We start from the raw sequence: 17204 nt of genomic DNA, 5'->3' as shown, positions 1-17204 counted from the left end.
ACCATTGATCGATTTGTCTATTCATGCATCAGTACCAAACTGTTTTAATATCTCGTAGGGTTAGCTGTCCCCTCAGTTTGCCATTCTTTTGTGTGTGTGTGTGTGTGTGTGTGTGTGTGAGGAAGATTGATCCTGAGCTAACGTTTGTTGCCAATCTTCCTCTTTTCCCTTGAGGAAGATTGTGGCTGAACTAACATCTGTGCCAATCTTCCTCTATTTTTTTATGTGGGATGCCGCCACAACATGGCTTGACGAGTGGTGCTAGGTCAGCACAGGGATCCCAACCTGCCAACCTTCTGCAAAGCAGAGCCCTGGAACCTAACCACTAAGCCAAGGGTGGGCTCCTCAGTTTGCCATTCTCCTTGTTTATTTTATCATAAAAAACTTTAGAACCAACCTCTCTAGCCTCAGAAAACAATTTGTTGAGTTTTTAAAATAAGACTGTGTTAATTTTAACACATTAACTTGGAGAAAATTGACATCTCTGTGAGTTGAGTCATCTTATCCAAAAATGAGTGATTTCTTTCCTCTCGTCCAAGTTGACTTTTGCATCTTCAGGAATGCTTTATAATTTTTCTCATGTAGGTTTCTGTGCACTTCTTGAGCTTATTCCTAAGTGCTTTTTTCTTTTCTGTTGTTATTGTAATCAGGGTTCATTATGTCCTGTAGCGTGTTATTGTAAATACAGACTAAGGCTATTTTTTGTATGCTAATTTTATATCCTGCTCCTATATTGAATTCTCATATTGTCAATACGAATTTAAGCCTTGATTCTCCCAAGGTTTTCCAAATACGATAATCATATCAAATCATCCACAAATGGAAATATTTTTTCCATTTCCTTTCTTTTCTAATTCTTATGGCTCTATTTTTTTCTCCTGAGCTCTAATTATTTTCTTCGGAGCCAAGAGTGATGGAATGAAAAACAGAGTCTCTGCAGAGGTGGGACCGACTGCACAGGAGGAAAGCGCCAGTCTTCGACGAAAGTGGGATAGGCAGCTTTCTTGCGGAGCAAAGGCAGTAAAGTTTGAGATTTTGGATTGTTAATCTCCTCCAGAGAGAGGGATCATGTATTGGAGGTGAGTTTGGGCCTCAGGAGATAGCTAAGGCTGGGAATCAGGAAAGGATCTAAGAGCACCCACACTGCTGCTGCGGAGGACGCAAACCTTAGCATGGGGCCAAATCCACCCGAACTAGTCTGGGTCCTGACTTTAATGGTGAGACCAGGGAAAATTCATTCAGTGTGCTGCTAGATAAATGAATAAACAAATGTTTTAAGAGGCCTATAATTCTATGGGAAGGAGCTAGGTAACTCTTAAGGAGCCTTATAAATTAAGTGAAAGTTCTTTGCCCTCAAGGAATCATTTGATTCACTCTATATTAATGGTTATGCATATTCGCAACACCTGAGGATCTTTAAGAAAATAAGTTTCAGCCCCCATCTCCAGGGATGTAATTTGACAGGAGATGGAGCTCCGGGGTAGCTAGTTGCAGTTTTTGAAACCTCCCAGGTGTTTCTAATACGCAGCCAACGTTGGGAGTCCTACGCCTACCCCACAGATGTGTGGGTTTGTGTTCTCTCCGTCCGCTTCGTTGCCCCGAGGCGGCAAGTCAGCCCAGGCGTCCAGGGAGGGACACTGCTTTCTTAGCTCAAATTTGGAGTGCTCCGTAAACAAAAGCCTGGAGCCCAGCGCCTGGATTGTACCATTCAGACCCTGCTCAGTTTTATTCAGTGCCTTCTGTGTGCCCCTGATGGCGCTAAGCACTTTTGCAAATATGGATCGCCTGGGGCTCAACTAGGTGAAATGACTTTCGCCTTTCTGGTGTTTTTCTGTCATGACCACTGTCGTATACGCAGAGCCTAGAATAGTGCCTGGCACATAGTAGGCCCTCAATAAATACGTCTTATGAATGAATTGCCTTCTCTGATGCTGAAATGATAGCGAGTGAATTCGAGGTGGCCCTGCATCATTTTTCGTTGTAACATTGGGTCACTGAAAGATACTATTCCTGACATCTTGGGCCAAGACCTCTTTTACACGATTGGTCTGCGGCTGGAGAGGGCGCACGGGGACCGCATACCTCCTCCGTCCGGCCCCGCTGCTCCCAGACCGAAAACCTGCCCTAATACGGTAGCGCCCGCGATTGGCTCTGGGTCACGTGACCGCGGCGGCAAGGACAGACAGTAGGCGTCTCCAGCCCCGCTCATGCGCACAGCCTCCGCGCCTGTCCCTGGGGAGCGCACGCAGCCCCAGGGGCCCCGCGTCCTCCCTGGCTCCGCCCCGCTCACGCCTGGGGGCGGGGCTAAGGCCGCGCTGGGAGAAGAGGCGGGGCGGCGGCTGCGCGCGTGCGCGGAAGAGCGCTGAGGGGCCTGGCTGGAGGCATTTGAGACAAGATGCAGGTGAGCGAGCCGAGGGCGGGAGGCCTGGAGGCCGCGGCCGCTTGTTTACCCCACTGGGTCCGCGCCGATGGGGGACTGTCCCAGCCCGGCCTGCGGGAAGCGCCGGGCGCCACTGGCACGGGGGAGGCCACGCGGGTGGAGGCCGGGCGCAGGCGCAGTGCGGGAGGGCGGGCGTGGTCCCGTCGGGACCTGCGGGCCAGGCGTCCCTACTCCTGTGTGTCCCGCCCCGCAAATCTCGGTGCTTTCGCGCTGCCTCTCCTAGAGATAGGATCCCGTGGGGCCTGTGAAGGACTCGCCCGTCCCACCTGACAAAGTTACTTCCTACTATTAACTCTGTTAGTGAGCACCTGAGCAGGTGTGTTGTGGACCCCCTGTACAGATGTGGGAACTGAGGCTTGGAGCAGTGAAGAGCCCCGCCTGGGGGTCCCATAACGTGAAACAGTGTTCCTGACTCTTCTTCGAGCTTTGTGGGGTTAGTTACACCCTCTTCCCCCTAACCTTGGTGTTCAGGTAGAGGTGCGCCTCTTTCGGGCTCCCTGGCTTCCAGAGCTCAGCTCAAGGGTCCCTCTGCGCAGTTACTGTCATAAAATGGATACAACCAAATCCCCTAGTTTTGTTCTTTTGTACTTGGAATTTGCTGAGGGAATTTGACTAAAACCCAAAGAAAAGGGAAAGAAGATGCATGAAGACACCGTGGATGGATGCTTTTATGAGCAAAATAGGTGACAGCTAAATTTTGTCACTGTCCAAGGACCCTCCTTTAAAAGTCATTCTGCTGCCTCCCGCATCGTGCTGTGGCCAGGAATTCTGACAGTGACAACTAGCAAATGGGGTTAGTGTGGGTTTGGTTGGGGCAGGAGGTATTGGAGGCTGGAGAAGATGATCATCTGCAGATGCAGCAATCTGCCTCAAGCCAGACCCCCTCAAATGGTGAAGAAAGCCCCAGGGCTGCCCTGGCCTCCCGCACATTCTCTATCCTTCAGGTCCCTTTTAAAAATGTCACCTCTTCAGAGGCCTCCCCTGACCACTCCGTTGAAAGGATTCTGATCGTTTTTCTTTTGATGTATCTCAGCAAGACCGTGACACGGGGCTACGGCTGGAGCCTTGTCCCAGTGCCCTTTCTACAGGGCTCCTTGATTTCGTGTTCCAAATTGGGTCCATTAGCAGTTCCTGCCAAGCCAGGCAAAACCAGTGTTTGGGCCGCTGCGTTCTGGAGCTAAGAGCCCCCTGTGACATTTATCCTTCTGACATTTGATCCTGGCAAATCTGACCTGTTCTAGCGAGGCAGTGTCTTCCTAGATGCCGCGCCTCTCTGTGGCTTGTGAGGGTTAACTAAGTAGACACAGGTAAAGGGCTTGGGAGAGTGCTCAGCACCTGGTACTCGGTAAGTGTCAGCTTTTGTGAGCTGTTGCATGGGGTCTGAGCTCTTCCTCTGGGGTTCGGCCATCGGAGAATCTGTCAGCCTGGCATTGGGCTCTCCGCCCTCTCAGATTCTACTGCAGCCGCTTAGAACTTGGCCATGCTCAATATCCCCGCTCTTGGGTCCTGTGCACGTGCTGGTCCTTCTGCCTGGAAAATGACTTCCTAAATTCTCCTGATGTCTGGTTCCTTCTCATCCTCCCATGATGGTAAATTGTCACCTCTTCTGAGAGAACGTCCCTGCCCATCCTGTGGAATGCAGGCCGCCTGTAACTCTCTAGGTCAGCAGCCTGTTAGTCAGTGTATTTGCCACAGTTTGTAGTATATATCTATTTGTATGTTTAATTGTGCATTGCCTGTCTCTTCCTCTCGACTATAAGAAGGTGACTGGCATTCACCATGCTTCCCTACCATCTAGGACAATAATTTACATATAGTAGGAACTTAGTAAATATCTGTTGGATGAATCACTCCAAGTCATTAATAAAAATAATTGAACAGAAACCAGCTCAGAGCCTTGGTATCAGCATTGATGCCAATCTGTGTGTCATATCCTGATTTTTGCCCCAAGACTAGCTCCTCAGTGGGGGATGGAGTGGAGGACGAGAAGAATGGAACAGGGCCTCTGGGTCTTTTGATACTTTCTCAGAAATAGGCCACAAAATAATTTGGCTTGAATCCTTCTTCCCAACACCTTTCCCATTTGACCCCTTGCACAACATGGCACCTTCCATACTGGGCTTTGCACTCATGGTATCCTCGGTCCACCTGCTCTAGGACCCCAACGCAGACACTGAGTGGAATGACATCTTACGAAAAAAGGGCATCCTGCCCTCAAAGGAAAGTTTGAAAGAATTGGAAAAGAAGGCTGAAGAGGAGGAGGAGCAGCGAGTCCTTCAGCAGTCAATTGGTGAGCAGTCAGCGGGTGATTCCTTATTTGTTCTGTGTCTGTCTGGGTTAGGAGACAGCTGTCTAATCCTCTGACTGCTTTGGTAGAAGGACCCTCTGAGCAGGAGGCAGGAGCCAGGGCTTGGAGTGCTGGATCGGACACTGTGGGAACTCATTCGAGTCACAGGATGTCTCTGGCCTTCACCTTTCTGGGCCACAGACTTAGGGGGCCATCAGAGGCTCCCTTCATTTCCGTAATTCCTAGTCTGTGTCAGAGGCGCACGTGATAATCCTGAAGAAAGTATTTCTGAGTCTTGAATTTCTGGTCTCTGATTCACTTTGGATAACGTCATGAAAATTTGCTCAAAGTTTTGATGTTCATATTCTCCTGAGCTTATCCTTTATTATCTTTGTGGTTTTAGAATATTAAAATGGCTTAATTTGGGAAAGCACAGGATGTTTGCAATGTGTAGGGTCTGGGAGAGGAGTTTTCTCAAAGGAGCTGTACCCTCTGGATCAGAATCCCTGGGGTGCCTGTAAAAGCCCAGCCCCTACTGAATCCGAATCTCCGGGGGCGGGGCCCAGGAATCTGCATTTATACAAGTGCCCAAAGGCTTTCTGAGTCACAGCAACGTTTGAGAACTGTTGATCACAGAGGCTAGTACTTTTGTCCCATTTACACGTTGGAGCTAATTTGGAGAAAGATTTATTACATTTATCCAGCGAACCTTTACTGGAAGATGACTGTGTGCCAGGTGCTGCTCTAGGCAGTGGGGTGTAGCTGCATACAGGCCAGACGACAATCCCTGTCCTCGTGGAACTTCCATTCTAGTGGGGGAGAGGAGAACAAGTAATACATAAGTGAAATGTAGGAAAATATGGCAGGGAAAGGGCCTAGAAAGGGCTGGAGGGGTGAGTATAATTCTGGATGGGGTCAGAGAGGGCCTCATGGGGATGACGTTGGGTCACCTGAGGGAGGTGAACCGAGCTACTTTAGCAGGTGAAAAGCACGTTGGGGCATCCCTGAGGAAGTCAGTGTGACTGCGAGAGAGAAGTAGTGAGGTCAGAGAGCCGACTAGGGGTCAAACCATTCAGGACCTTGTAGCTTCTAGGAATGTCCTTGGCTTTACACCTACTACAGTGAAAGTCGTTGGAGGTGTGAACAGAGTGGTGATGTGCCCACCATGTTGACAGCACCATCCTGCTGCTGCCTTAGTGAGCATGGACTGTGGGGGGCCAGGCAGGAAGTAGGAGGACCTGTCTGGAAACTACTACAGTCATTCAGGCAAGAGATACTGTTGGCTTGGACCAGTGTGGTGGCAGTGGAAGTGGTGAGAAGTGGTCAGATCTGGATATATTTTGAAGGTGGGGCCAACAGGGTTTGCTGATGGAGCCTATGAGGGGCGTGAGAGAAAGTCTGGGTGACTGCAAGGCTTCGCGCCCAAAGGATGGAGTTACACCAACTGGCATGAGGATGGCTCATCTCTTGTGAGATTTTTATTAGACAAATAGAGATGGTAAGTGGACAGTTGGGTGTCTTTCTCCCAATCAGAGAAATAGGGGCTGGAGGCATAGATTTGGGAGTTGTCAGCATATTGGCAGTATTTAAAGCTGTGAGATGCGGCCACCAAGGGAGTGGGTATAGATAAGGAAGAAAAGGGGTCAATCGGCTTAGGGTCTAAAGGAGGGGCGGCCGTAGAGGAAGGAGGCGAGGAGGCGCCTGGAAGGTGAGGAGGACGGCCTTGCACAAAGGAGGCAGGATGGGCTGGATCAAAGGCCGCTCCCTCATCAGTGAAGAAGTCAGGGTCATTGTTGACCTTGATAAGAGCAGTTTTGTGTAGTGATGGGGTGGGGTTCAGGGGACAAAAGCCTGATTTGATGTCAGGAAGCAAGTGTTTATGGCAATAAAAACAAAATACACATTTTTTAGCCATTGGGTAAAAGAAAAGATAGAGCTGCCTACCGCTCTCAGGAAAAGAGCAAGCAATGGCGTGATAATCGCTTTAACTCTAGAAGGGTGTGCTGGCGGTGGGGGGGGCACCCACTGGTATCCTCCCACCTGCTCAGAGATATGAGAACTGGTGACACCCCAGTCTGTGCCCGTGCTTGAAGATCAGACCAGCTGAGTTCAGACCAGCTGAGTTCAGGCAGACACAGCTCTCTGGTTTCATAGACTGGGGAAACGTCTCATTCATGTCCTTGTTATTGTGTGGCCGTAAGAGAGTCAGGCCCACAGATATCAACATGGTTCTCTCTTAAAACACCCTCAACTTCTTATTTCCTAGTGTAATACCTAAAGTACTTTTTATTTAGGTTTTGGTGGGCTGGGGGTCTTTTGGTGTTGCATGCACATCTTTAGGAGAAAAGCGAAGGAAAAAAAATTGCATGTTTATCTTTTAAATTTTTCGATTTTTGCTAACGTAACTACATTCAGTGAAAACGTATGAAGACATGACTTTGGAAGAACTGGAGGACCATGAAGATGAATTTAATGAGGAGGACGAACGTGCTATTGAAATGTACAGGTTAGTGCCGCCCAGAGGGACTGTTCGATTTTTTGTGTGGCACTAAAATATGTGCCCTTTGAAAAATTAACTTTCTGACTGAGATAACATTAGGAAAGGACTATAATTAAATAATAATGTTAGAGATTTCTGGTCTTAGACTTTTGCCATGGAGCAAATAAATAGACCTGGACCTTTATAAAAGTTGCTGTCTGAAAGGTGCGTGTGTGTGCACATGCGTGTGTGTGTAAGATGTCTCTCTCTCCTGTTGTGCAGACAGCAAAGACTGGCTGAGTGGAAAGCAACTAAATTAAAGAATAAATTTGGAGAAGTTTTGGAGATCTCAGGAAAGGATTATGTTCAAGAAGTTACGAAAGCCGGTGAGGGCTTGTGGGTCATCTTGCACCTCTACAAACAAGGGTGAGCTGATCTTATCACTGTCTTTAAATGTTAACCCGAATTTATGTCTCGACCATCTCGGGCTTAATCCACATTGGAGGGATTTTTACTACTGTTTATGTGTTTTCGTCGCTGATTTGCCAAAACCTTAAAGCCTAATTTTTGTCTTCAGGCTTTCACATTAGTATTTGTGGCTAATACGAATGCCTTTGTTACAGTGTGGCAGTGAAGACTTGGCTTTTATTGAAAAGGAGTTCCTGTTATTTATCCCTCTAGGGAAACTCTGGCGTTTCAGAATTCCGTGTAATGAATCACTCTTGTTCATGATGCGGGAGACCTTTATAATCATTGTCACGGTGAGAGAGGCAGTGGTCCTCAGTGTTCCTCACCTCCGGTCTGTTCTCCGTACTGTGCAGTCAAGCGCTGGTGTGGTAGTTTCTTTAAAGCAGGAAATGCTTTCTGACCTGTTTCACACCTTCTAAATCCTGAATGTTCTCTCATATAGAAGGGCATAACAATTATCTCTACATTGAAGCTGCTTTTCTGACATATTGTTGGATCAAATTAAATTGGACTTTGGATTTCGAGTTCTTCGCTTTCCTTGAACGTAGTAGAAAGTTTTTTTAAAATGTTAATTCCTCTTGGCTGGAGTGGCAGAATCACTTGTGAAGCTATTATGAGGTTTTATGTAGGCTGGAGGGTAGTTGAGCTTTCTTCTGTCTCTGAATGCAGAATCACGATTGCTTCTGTTTCTGTTTTACAGGATTCCCCTCTCACATTGTTTCCTATTTCTATTTTATAGGATTCCCCTCTGCGCCCTGATAAATCAGCACTTCAGTGCACTTGCCAGGAAGTTTCCTGATGTCAAGTTTATCAAAGCCATTTCAACAACCTGCATACCCAATTATCCTGATAAGAACCTGCCCACGGTATTTGTTTACCTTGAAGGTGATATCAAGGCTCAGTTTATTGGACCTCTGGTGTTTGGTGGCATGAACCTGACAGTAGATGGTAAGGGCCTCTTTGAGATAGTCCAGGGCACGTGAGTGATGCCAGTGCGTAGAGATGGCGAGGGGATATTTCTCTTGAAGAGGGTGCCTGTTTCCTAGACATGTGTTACGATGATTTGTCAAATTCACCTTTGCCCCTGTGTCCTGTGTGAGTGATTGTTAAAAGGGAAGAAGCACATTTAATCTCTCATCTTAGACAAGTCATTGGGGCACTTACAGCTGGACTCTCATAATTCTCAGTTAAGACAGGGCACATGGACTTTAAAATATATATATTTAAAATCAACGTCTAATATGTTTTATTTGCCCCTACAGTTGAATATGTTTTAAGTTGTAGCTGAACATCACATCGTTCATGTTTTATTTAATTCATATGAACAAATTAGTGACAGAATCTTATCTGTATATATTATGTGTATATATATAAATCTCTATAGAAATATTTTCTCAGTTGAGTAGCTTAGTAGCTTTTAAATTAAATCAAAAGTTTATTCTGCCTCTTAACTCCTAAAGGATGTGTCTTTGTATTCCTTTCCACCACCTGTTACACACGGAGGTGTAAAACTACACAGACATACATGACGTGAAAGAGAGAACCTGAGGCCCGAGGCATCCTGCTAAGTCAAATTCTTTATCTCTTTATTGAAATAATATGTCCAACTATGCTTTAGTAGTATTTAAAAACATATGTTAAAATATGACTTTATATACTACTTTATATAACTTCTTATATAAGGTATTGATCTGGGAAAAGTATAAACACACACACACACACAAATATTACATCAGTTACACACGATTCCAGTCTTCAGAGGCGTACAGCGTTTCAAACTAAATATATTTTGCATCTTATTTTGGTCCTTTTGAACGTACCACGAGGGGAGAGAGAGGTGTACAATAGTAGTTACAGTCTTTATTTCTAGGAGAAGTCTTTGAGGATTAGTAAACTTATAAAACAGTGATTACTGCATATAAGTGAACAATCACGTTAAATACATGCACTTAGACGTATGTACGTGTGTGGGGGTCTAAACATATTCTTGAATCCAGAATCAGAAATCGTAAGATTTTTTTGGTAAGAAATTTGTTGAATTATAACATTCAGCTGAGGTACCCAGAGGTGAAAATACTGGTGGTGGTCATCTCTGTGGAGCACTTTAAATTAATGTGACTTCAGGAGCATGAGTTGTCAGAGTCTGCGGAAGTAGCTCATTAGCAGAGCCTCACTTTTAAAGCAGGCTCTTTGTTGTGGAATCTCTCACATGGGGCCTCAGTTCTGCCCAGGGTCTTCTCTGCAGTGGAAAAACACATCACTTGATTTTGCTTCACAAGGTCTCACATCCATGTGGAGTTTCAGTAATTATAAGAGAATGAAATACGGGAATTATAGTCAATCCCTCTTTATTTTCTGGTCTTTTTTATTTTTTACTTGGAACAAATGTATCGCTTCTAGAATGTCATCATGCATTCATCTTTTGACTCTAATAGATTGAGATATTGGACATGAGGCTTAAGAATTTCCTTTTGTTAACTAAAATTAGATTTAATGATTAGATTGCCAGTAAGACTGTGAAAAGTGTTTCCTGTAAACGATCTATGCTGATTTCTTTCCTGGGAAATTGTGCAAGTTGGAAAACTAGTTGTTAGAAGACAAGTTTAGTCTTTGTTTCTTATTTTATTTTATTTTTTTAAAAGTTGGCACCTGAGCTAACAACTGTTGCCAGTCTTCTTTTTTTTTTTCCTTTTCTGCTTTTTCTTCGCAAATCCCCCCAGTACATAGTTGTATATTTTTTAGTTGTGTGTCCTTCTAGTTGTGGCCTGTGGGACGCTGCTTCAATGTGGCCTGACAAGTGGCACCATGTCCCTGCCCAGGATCCGAACCAGTGAAACCCTGGGCCGCCGAAGTGGAGCGCATGAACTTAACCACTCAGCCACGGGAACGGCCCCTGTTTTTTATTTTAATTACCATATAGTTTCAAATGTATGTAATATCTCATTTGATTTCATCTTCTGAAAAAGTATTTGAAAGTATTTTTGTTTTACTTCCTAAAAGTCTCATTTTTTTTCTTCTAGGTACCTACCTTAAAATTATGGCACTAAAATTAAATTGTCATCAAATGCTGATAATTGTAATTTGTGCTTAGAAAGAACCCTGGCTTATTGGAGTTGAGGGTGAGGGCCCCTGCGCACTGTGTCTTAGGTGATTTGCTCTTTCTTTGTCGTGCAGAGTTGGAGTGGAAATTGTCTGAGTCTGGAGCCATCAAGACAGACCTGGAGGAAAACCCTAAGAAACCAGTTGAAGACGCCTTGCTGTCCTCAGTGCGGTGCTCCGTCCCCACGAGGAGAGACAGCGATTCTGAGGATGACTAAGGCTGCAGCCGCAGGGACACGCCGGACTTTCTTGATGTGACAGATCATCTTCATTTTTTTAAAAAGGAGTGTATCCTTTGGTTTTTAGCCTTTTATAATTATGTTTCAAATCTCATGGATTTCAGAAACAATCATTGCTGGGAATCCTATTAAATTTCCTGGAACTTTCTTTTTAAATTAATAACATTTCCTTAAACAATAAAAACGAGCTATTGGTATGGCAAATGTGTATGTTTTCTTCTCTTATATTTTAACTAAGCTGTAAAACTGTCACTATTTGTTCACATATAACTAAATAAAAAGGAATATAGAGTTTTTTAATAATTTGAGTAAATTATACAGTGGAAAAATTACAAACTAAACTTGGCAGTCACATTATTCTTTATTTTTATTCTTTTATAAAGGTAGCAACAGGATTATTAGCTCAAAGGAATGATTGATAGGAAAAAATGTTATTTATCCTATTTAGAAGGAATAGGCAATAATTTTTATGAAACAAACATTCTTATCAAAGCAATAACTGAAAGATTAGAATTTACTGCCCTTTGGGCCAGAATACTTTTTTCTAGTTAAAATAGTTTTTTGTCTCAGACTCTTGACATGTCAGGTGATTTTAATTACTGTCGAAATCCACCTTAAATTCTTTTTTTGGAAATAGGTGGATACCAGCACACACATAAATAAACTGTATCTCAGTCAATCAAAAATGTATCAAGGTGTTTTCTGAACCAGAGTCCTTGTCAAGTTGACATTGACAGAAAAATTAGGGAAAATATTCCCTAATATTCGTGTTGAATGATGTAGTACTAAATGCTGGTTTGAATCTTAAAAATATGAATCAGAGAGGGTACAGAGTTCCTTCAGGTTATTGTACAATTTATTTTTGCTCTAATTCAAAGAATGTCAAGCCTCCGTGACCCATTTTATCTGTCAGAAGTGTCTGCGTTGGTGGATATTTGTTTTTCTACACACATGAGAGCCAGCACTGCTGATAAAAACATACTCTGTAACGGTTTACCTTAAAGGGTTTTTCATGACGTTTTAGTTGCAGGGTTGAAACGAGGTTGCTCAGTTCTGTCATTTCTGTGCCGGCCCCATGGGTTTTGTGGGAGAACTGCCTTCTGAGATTGTCTGTTAGCTGGCAGTGCGATGAGGTGCTGAGGGAAGAACAAAGCGGAAAAGCCTGGGTGCTGCGTTTGCCTGGGAGCCGCAGTGCACGCAGCTCCCCAGGAAGAGAGACCAGCTGTGCTTGAGGGTGGTGGGGAGGCAGCGTCCGCATTATTCCACTGTGGAGCCCATTCAGGATGTAATTCTAAATATTCACTTTGCCTCTGATCTGTGTAAGTCTGAAAACTGCCTCGTGATCTGGCCTCCGTGCCAGACTCAGACAGTTTGAACTCAACAAAAGCTCAGGTGTCCACGGATTTGGTTAATGAGGCTTGTCTGGCACCCAGGCCCCAGGCAGCTGTTTAGGCATGCTGACTGAACTTGATTTAAAAAGAGGGAGAGAGAAGCATCTCTATCCTAAAATTAGGATTGTGGTTTAGAACCTGAGCACGTTTCTCCAGGTGAGTTCATTCTGGGAGACTGCCCTGGAATATTTACCATTAACTTCTTTCTCTTTCATCCATGACGTGACAGAGGTGATACAAACTTGCCTGTTAGGTGTTGAGTTCATCTAATTCCACAGCAGAAACACACGGTGACCAGGGGAAGGCAGACAAGAAAGATACCTGGAGTCTGTCTTCTGGTATTTGGAGGAAAGGGTGATGGAGGAGGGTGTTCAGTAAGTGCCAGGGAGCCCTTTCTTAAGTGATCCAACTTCCAGAAAGCAGGGATAGTAAATGGGGGAAGGGAAATGGAGTAAGACTATATAGTCAAATACAATTGATTCTTCCATATTTTCTTATTTGTAGAGGAGGAAAAGGATGTAGCTAGGTTATACACCTAGCTCATTGCAGACCTAAATTCACATTCTCACTCGCCGAGGTTGCAGACCGTTCCTTAGGCAGAGACCTACCACAGAGCGGCTTCCGGGGATCAGGTACTTGCGAGAAGTTGTACTGGATGGGAGAGGCGCTGTGTGAGAGATGTGGAAGGGCTGTTAGAAAGGTGTCCTCTGTCACCAGTGCCTAAATTTTTTTGTCATTTATTACCTCCAGCTCTAATTTAGTTTTCTTATATAGCGAGCCCAAATTTTGACACAGTGCTTTTCAAGTGTAACCAGCCAAATGTGTCATGACTGTGTTACCTACTTTAGAAACGTGTTCCTATGAAAGTGATTCTGTCCTGCTTTTGGAAGCCGGTTGTTACTTAAGAATATAACCTTTTTGACAGGTGGCTTTCAACATGCATTCTTCATATTTCCATTCACACAGCAGAAGGTCCAAGCTTTCCACCCTCTGCATGCTCCCCCTACGCTCAGTGACCGACCTCCAGGAGACCTTGCCACTGTGAGCTACAAGGAACCCCTCGGCTTCCAGTCTCACCGCCCCGTACCTGCACAGCGGCTTGTCTTCTCTTTCTGTTCCGTTCAGTCTCAAGTGAAGATGTGTCTTCTCTCCAAGTCTGCGTCCTCCCTCTGTGCTTTAGACCCTGTTCTCTCCCACATTGTTTAGGACTCTGTTCCGGTAAATCATCGTCTTGATTTCAGTCTCTCCCTGCTGTGGGGCCTCAGGCAGTAAGCGTGTTTAGGTCCCGTGGTAGAGACTGCTGCCTGCCTGCCAAGTATCCAGGATTCTCCAGTTCTATTCGAGCAGCAGTGGACCAGCTGGAAGATTAAACCCCCAGCCTCCCTTGGAGCTACGGATTGCCAGAGGGAGGGGGCAGAGGTTGGCTGGGAGTTCTGGGCAGGCTTCTCAAGAGGGGCAGACAACTGGCATGTGCCCTTTTGGGCCTGGACCTCCTGCTTTCTGACTGAATGTGGATGTGATTGCAGCCTACTTGGGCCATAGGGTATCTTTATAGAGGCAAAGCAGTGGGAGTAATATTCCTGATGACATTGTGGAGCCACTACCTGGCTCTTGACTACCCTCTCTGCACTTCTATTGGAAAGAAGTAACTTCCATCTTAACAAACTGCCCTCTCTTAGTAGCACTTGATGCATTTTCTGAAAAAGCCACCCATCTCCAAAGAAAACCTCCACCATTGTAGCTTTCTATGCCCCACTTTCCAATTGCTTGACAAACAGAGCACTCTATGTCACCTGCCTCAACCTCATCATCACTGCCTTTCGGGAGCTTCAGGAATCAGACTTTAGGACGTCCATTTGCAGTGTGTGGAGGACTAGATACTCTGAACAACCCACCTGGTAATAACTCAAAATGTTGGATTAAACTTTTTTTACTGTTCTTAAATGTGCCACTGAGCTGGCAAGAAAGGGAGGTGTTCTCAGAGGCCGAGAACGAAGTGAGAACAAAACTCCAGAGAGAAGCAGGCCCTCGGCATGTTTTCTCCCCAGGGGCTCATCCCAAATCTCAGTGGTGCCGAGCTTCCTTAGAATGGACTTGTGGGGTACAGGTGGCAGGAGATAGTCCTGGGGAGCACCAAAGTTGGGAGTCTTAATAGGAGATCGCCTTGAAGACAGCTGGAATCTCAAAGGACTGCCTTGAGTATTGGGGGAACCGGCACTAATTGGAAAGAAGAAGAACACAGTTGTCCCTAGGAAGTGGCTTACAAGACTTCCCTCACATGGGTTTGCAGTTTGAATTCTCATGATACATGTGGTCTAAAAATTTCTCGAGCCAAGTTCTTAAAGGGATCCTAAGTTGGTAATGCCCCTGAACCAAAGCAACTGCATACCCACACTAGAACACAGCTTTAGTCCTCACACATGCTCCACAGTAAAGCTCCAAGGAGCGTGAGCTCACAGTCATAAATCACAAACCCACAAAATTGCAGGATGCCTTAAGGCATCCTGAATGGAAGCCAGCAGAAAACAGATAGTATGATCAGACCTGCAAAGACTTAGGATAGTGGAGTTTTCAGATATAAAATATAAGATGAATACATTTTAAATAAATAGAGTAAAGAACAAGAGTTCCTTGTAGAAAAGTAAATCTTTTATGAAAATAACCACTGAAAGAGAGAATTAATGAACTGGAAAATAGAGCCAAATAATCACCCAGGAGGCAGCACACAGAGACGAATAGGTAGAAATATGACAGTTAGGTTAAGAGATGTGGAGGAGAGGCTGAGGTCTAACATGTCTCTTAGAGTTTTAGGAGAGAATTGGAAATAGGCAATATTTGAAAAGATAAAGAAAAATTTTCCAGAATTGATGAAAGACACCAACCCTCAGATTTAGAAAGCTATACAAATCCCAAGCGAGTTAAGTAAAATAAATCCACACCTCTGCAGAATATGAGAGAAATCTGTAAAAGTAGTCAGTGAGAAAAGTCAGATTACGTACAACACAATAGCAGTAAGCATTACTGACATCTCAACGGCAGCAATGAGAGCTGGAAGACCAGAACAGTATCTTCAGTGGTCTAGGGAAGACAACAACAAAAACTGTTAACCAAGAATTGTTAATACCCGGTGAAGCTGTATTTTAGGAATGAGGATGAAACAGACATTTCAGACAAAGAATGAGTATGTTTGTAACCAATAGACTCTCACTAAATGAAATTTAGAAGATTAAGTTTGTGTAGAAGGACAATGATTTGATGAAAGGTCTGAGGTTCAAGAAACGATGGTGACCAAAAACATGAGTAAATCTGAAAAGAACATTGACCTGACAAAACAATACAGATGATGTCTTCTTTGTGACATTAAGAGCAAGACAGAACTGAAAAACAGGAAAAAATAGCATTCAAGTTGAAGAAGGCGTAATGGGAGTTCAAATGTTCCTAGACCCTTAAAAAGTATTCAAGATATTGGCATAGATATGCATGTAAAAAATATTTTATTCAAAGTAACAGTAAAAGAAAAAGAGTATAACTTTTAAAGTAGTGGGGGTGAGAGGGGAAACAGTTAATTCAAAAGAAGACCAGAAGGAAGAATAAAAAGAAACAAAAGGCAGAACCATATAAAGTCCAAAATAAGATGTTAGAAATAAATCTAAAATGTGATCACAATAAATATAAATGGATAATATTTCTAATAATCTTACCATATGGCCCAGACCTCAGGCTCCTAGGTATTTAACCAACTGATTTGAAACTTATGTCCACACAAAAACCTACTCAAATGTTTATAGCAGCTTTATTCATAATAGGCAAAACCAAAACAACCAAAATGTCCATCAATAGATGGATGGATTAACAAACTGTGTTACATTGATACAATGGAATGTTGTTCAGTGATAAAAAGAAATGACCTATCAAGCCACAAAAAACATGGACGCTAAATCAAATAAGCCAATCTGAAAAGGCTGTGTACTGTACTGTTCTAATTCTATGGCATTCTGGAGAAGGCAAAACTATGGAGATGTTAAAAAGATCAGTGGTGCCAGGGGCTTGGGGGAGGGTGAGAAGGTTGACTAGGTAAAGCACAGGGATTTTTAGGGCAGTGAAACTATTCTGAACGATACAATAACGGTAGAGAGATGACAATATGCATTCATCAAAACCCATAGAAGTTTACAGCACAAAGAGTGAATATTAACGTACACAAATCTAAAAATTTTTATTCAGGGAGTTGGGTTCCCTGGGTGGAATGCAGAATGTGTCAAAACAATCTAGCAATTACAAATAATGTATGAAACAATCTAACAGGAGGAGTGGGGGAGACGTGCTGACCTAAGTAACCTTGGAAGTGCGTGGAGTCTGTAAGATGAAAGGGAAAGAAAACTGCATAAGCACGGTACACTACTTGATAAAGTTGTTTCTCACAATGGTGTGGGTGAACAATTCTGATACTGCTATAATACATATAGACTAGAATGGGACCACTAAATAAATGGATAGCAGATGGGGAAGCCAGGTCTCTCAGTGTTAGAGTGTGAGATGATGTTGCAGATGAGCAAGGTGGGGAGGTTAGAATGATCCATGTGGTGATGGATTAGAGATGGAGACATCAGCGTGAACCCATGTTTAGCTTAATATAGATGCAGATGATTATATATTTAGGTAGTGTATAAACACAGGTTAGTAAACACATTTTGTTCCTCCGTCGGCTGAGGGAACCTAAAAGCAATGACACACCAGCAGCAAAGACCACACTTAGCACTCAAACATTGGTCTCTAATACCACTCTCCAAAAAAGGAACCA

General features: G+C 44.0%; 1 protein-coding gene across 1 annotated transcript; it reads left to right on the top strand.

The window, feature by feature from the left end:
- Positions 1–2246: 2246 nt before the first annotated feature.
- PDCL3 (phosducin like 3) lies at positions 2247–11216 on the top strand. The gene is made up of 6 exons (XM_046659949.1): positions 2247–2401; positions 4598–4730; positions 7143–7233; positions 7489–7632; positions 8414–8622; positions 10849–11216. The coding sequence occupies exons 1-6, from the start codon at positions 2396–2398 to the stop codon at positions 10989–10991; spliced, it is 726 nt and encodes a 241-aa protein (XP_046515905.1). The 5' UTR covers positions 2247–2395; the 3' UTR covers positions 10992–11216.
- Positions 11217–17204: the final 5988 nt, after the last annotated feature.

Source organism: Equus quagga, chromosome 5 (assembly GCF_021613505.1).
Source record: "Equus quagga isolate Etosha38 chromosome 5, UCLA_HA_Equagga_1.0, whole genome shotgun sequence".
Taxonomy (NCBI): domain Eukaryota; kingdom Metazoa; phylum Chordata; class Mammalia; order Perissodactyla; family Equidae; genus Equus; species Equus quagga.
This window is presented reverse-complemented; position numbering and strand designations above follow the sequence as displayed.

Coding starts and splice junctions, on each gene's coding strand:
- PDCL3 (XM_046659949.1), top strand. Junction 7,234..7,488: donor CGTGCTATTGAAATGTACAG/GTTAGTGCCGCC, acceptor CCTGTTGTGCAG/ACAGCAAAGACTGGCTGAGT. Junction 7,633..8,413: donor TTGCACCTCTACAAACAAGG/GTGAGCTGATCT, acceptor TCTATTTTATAG/GATTCCCCTCTGCGCCCTGA.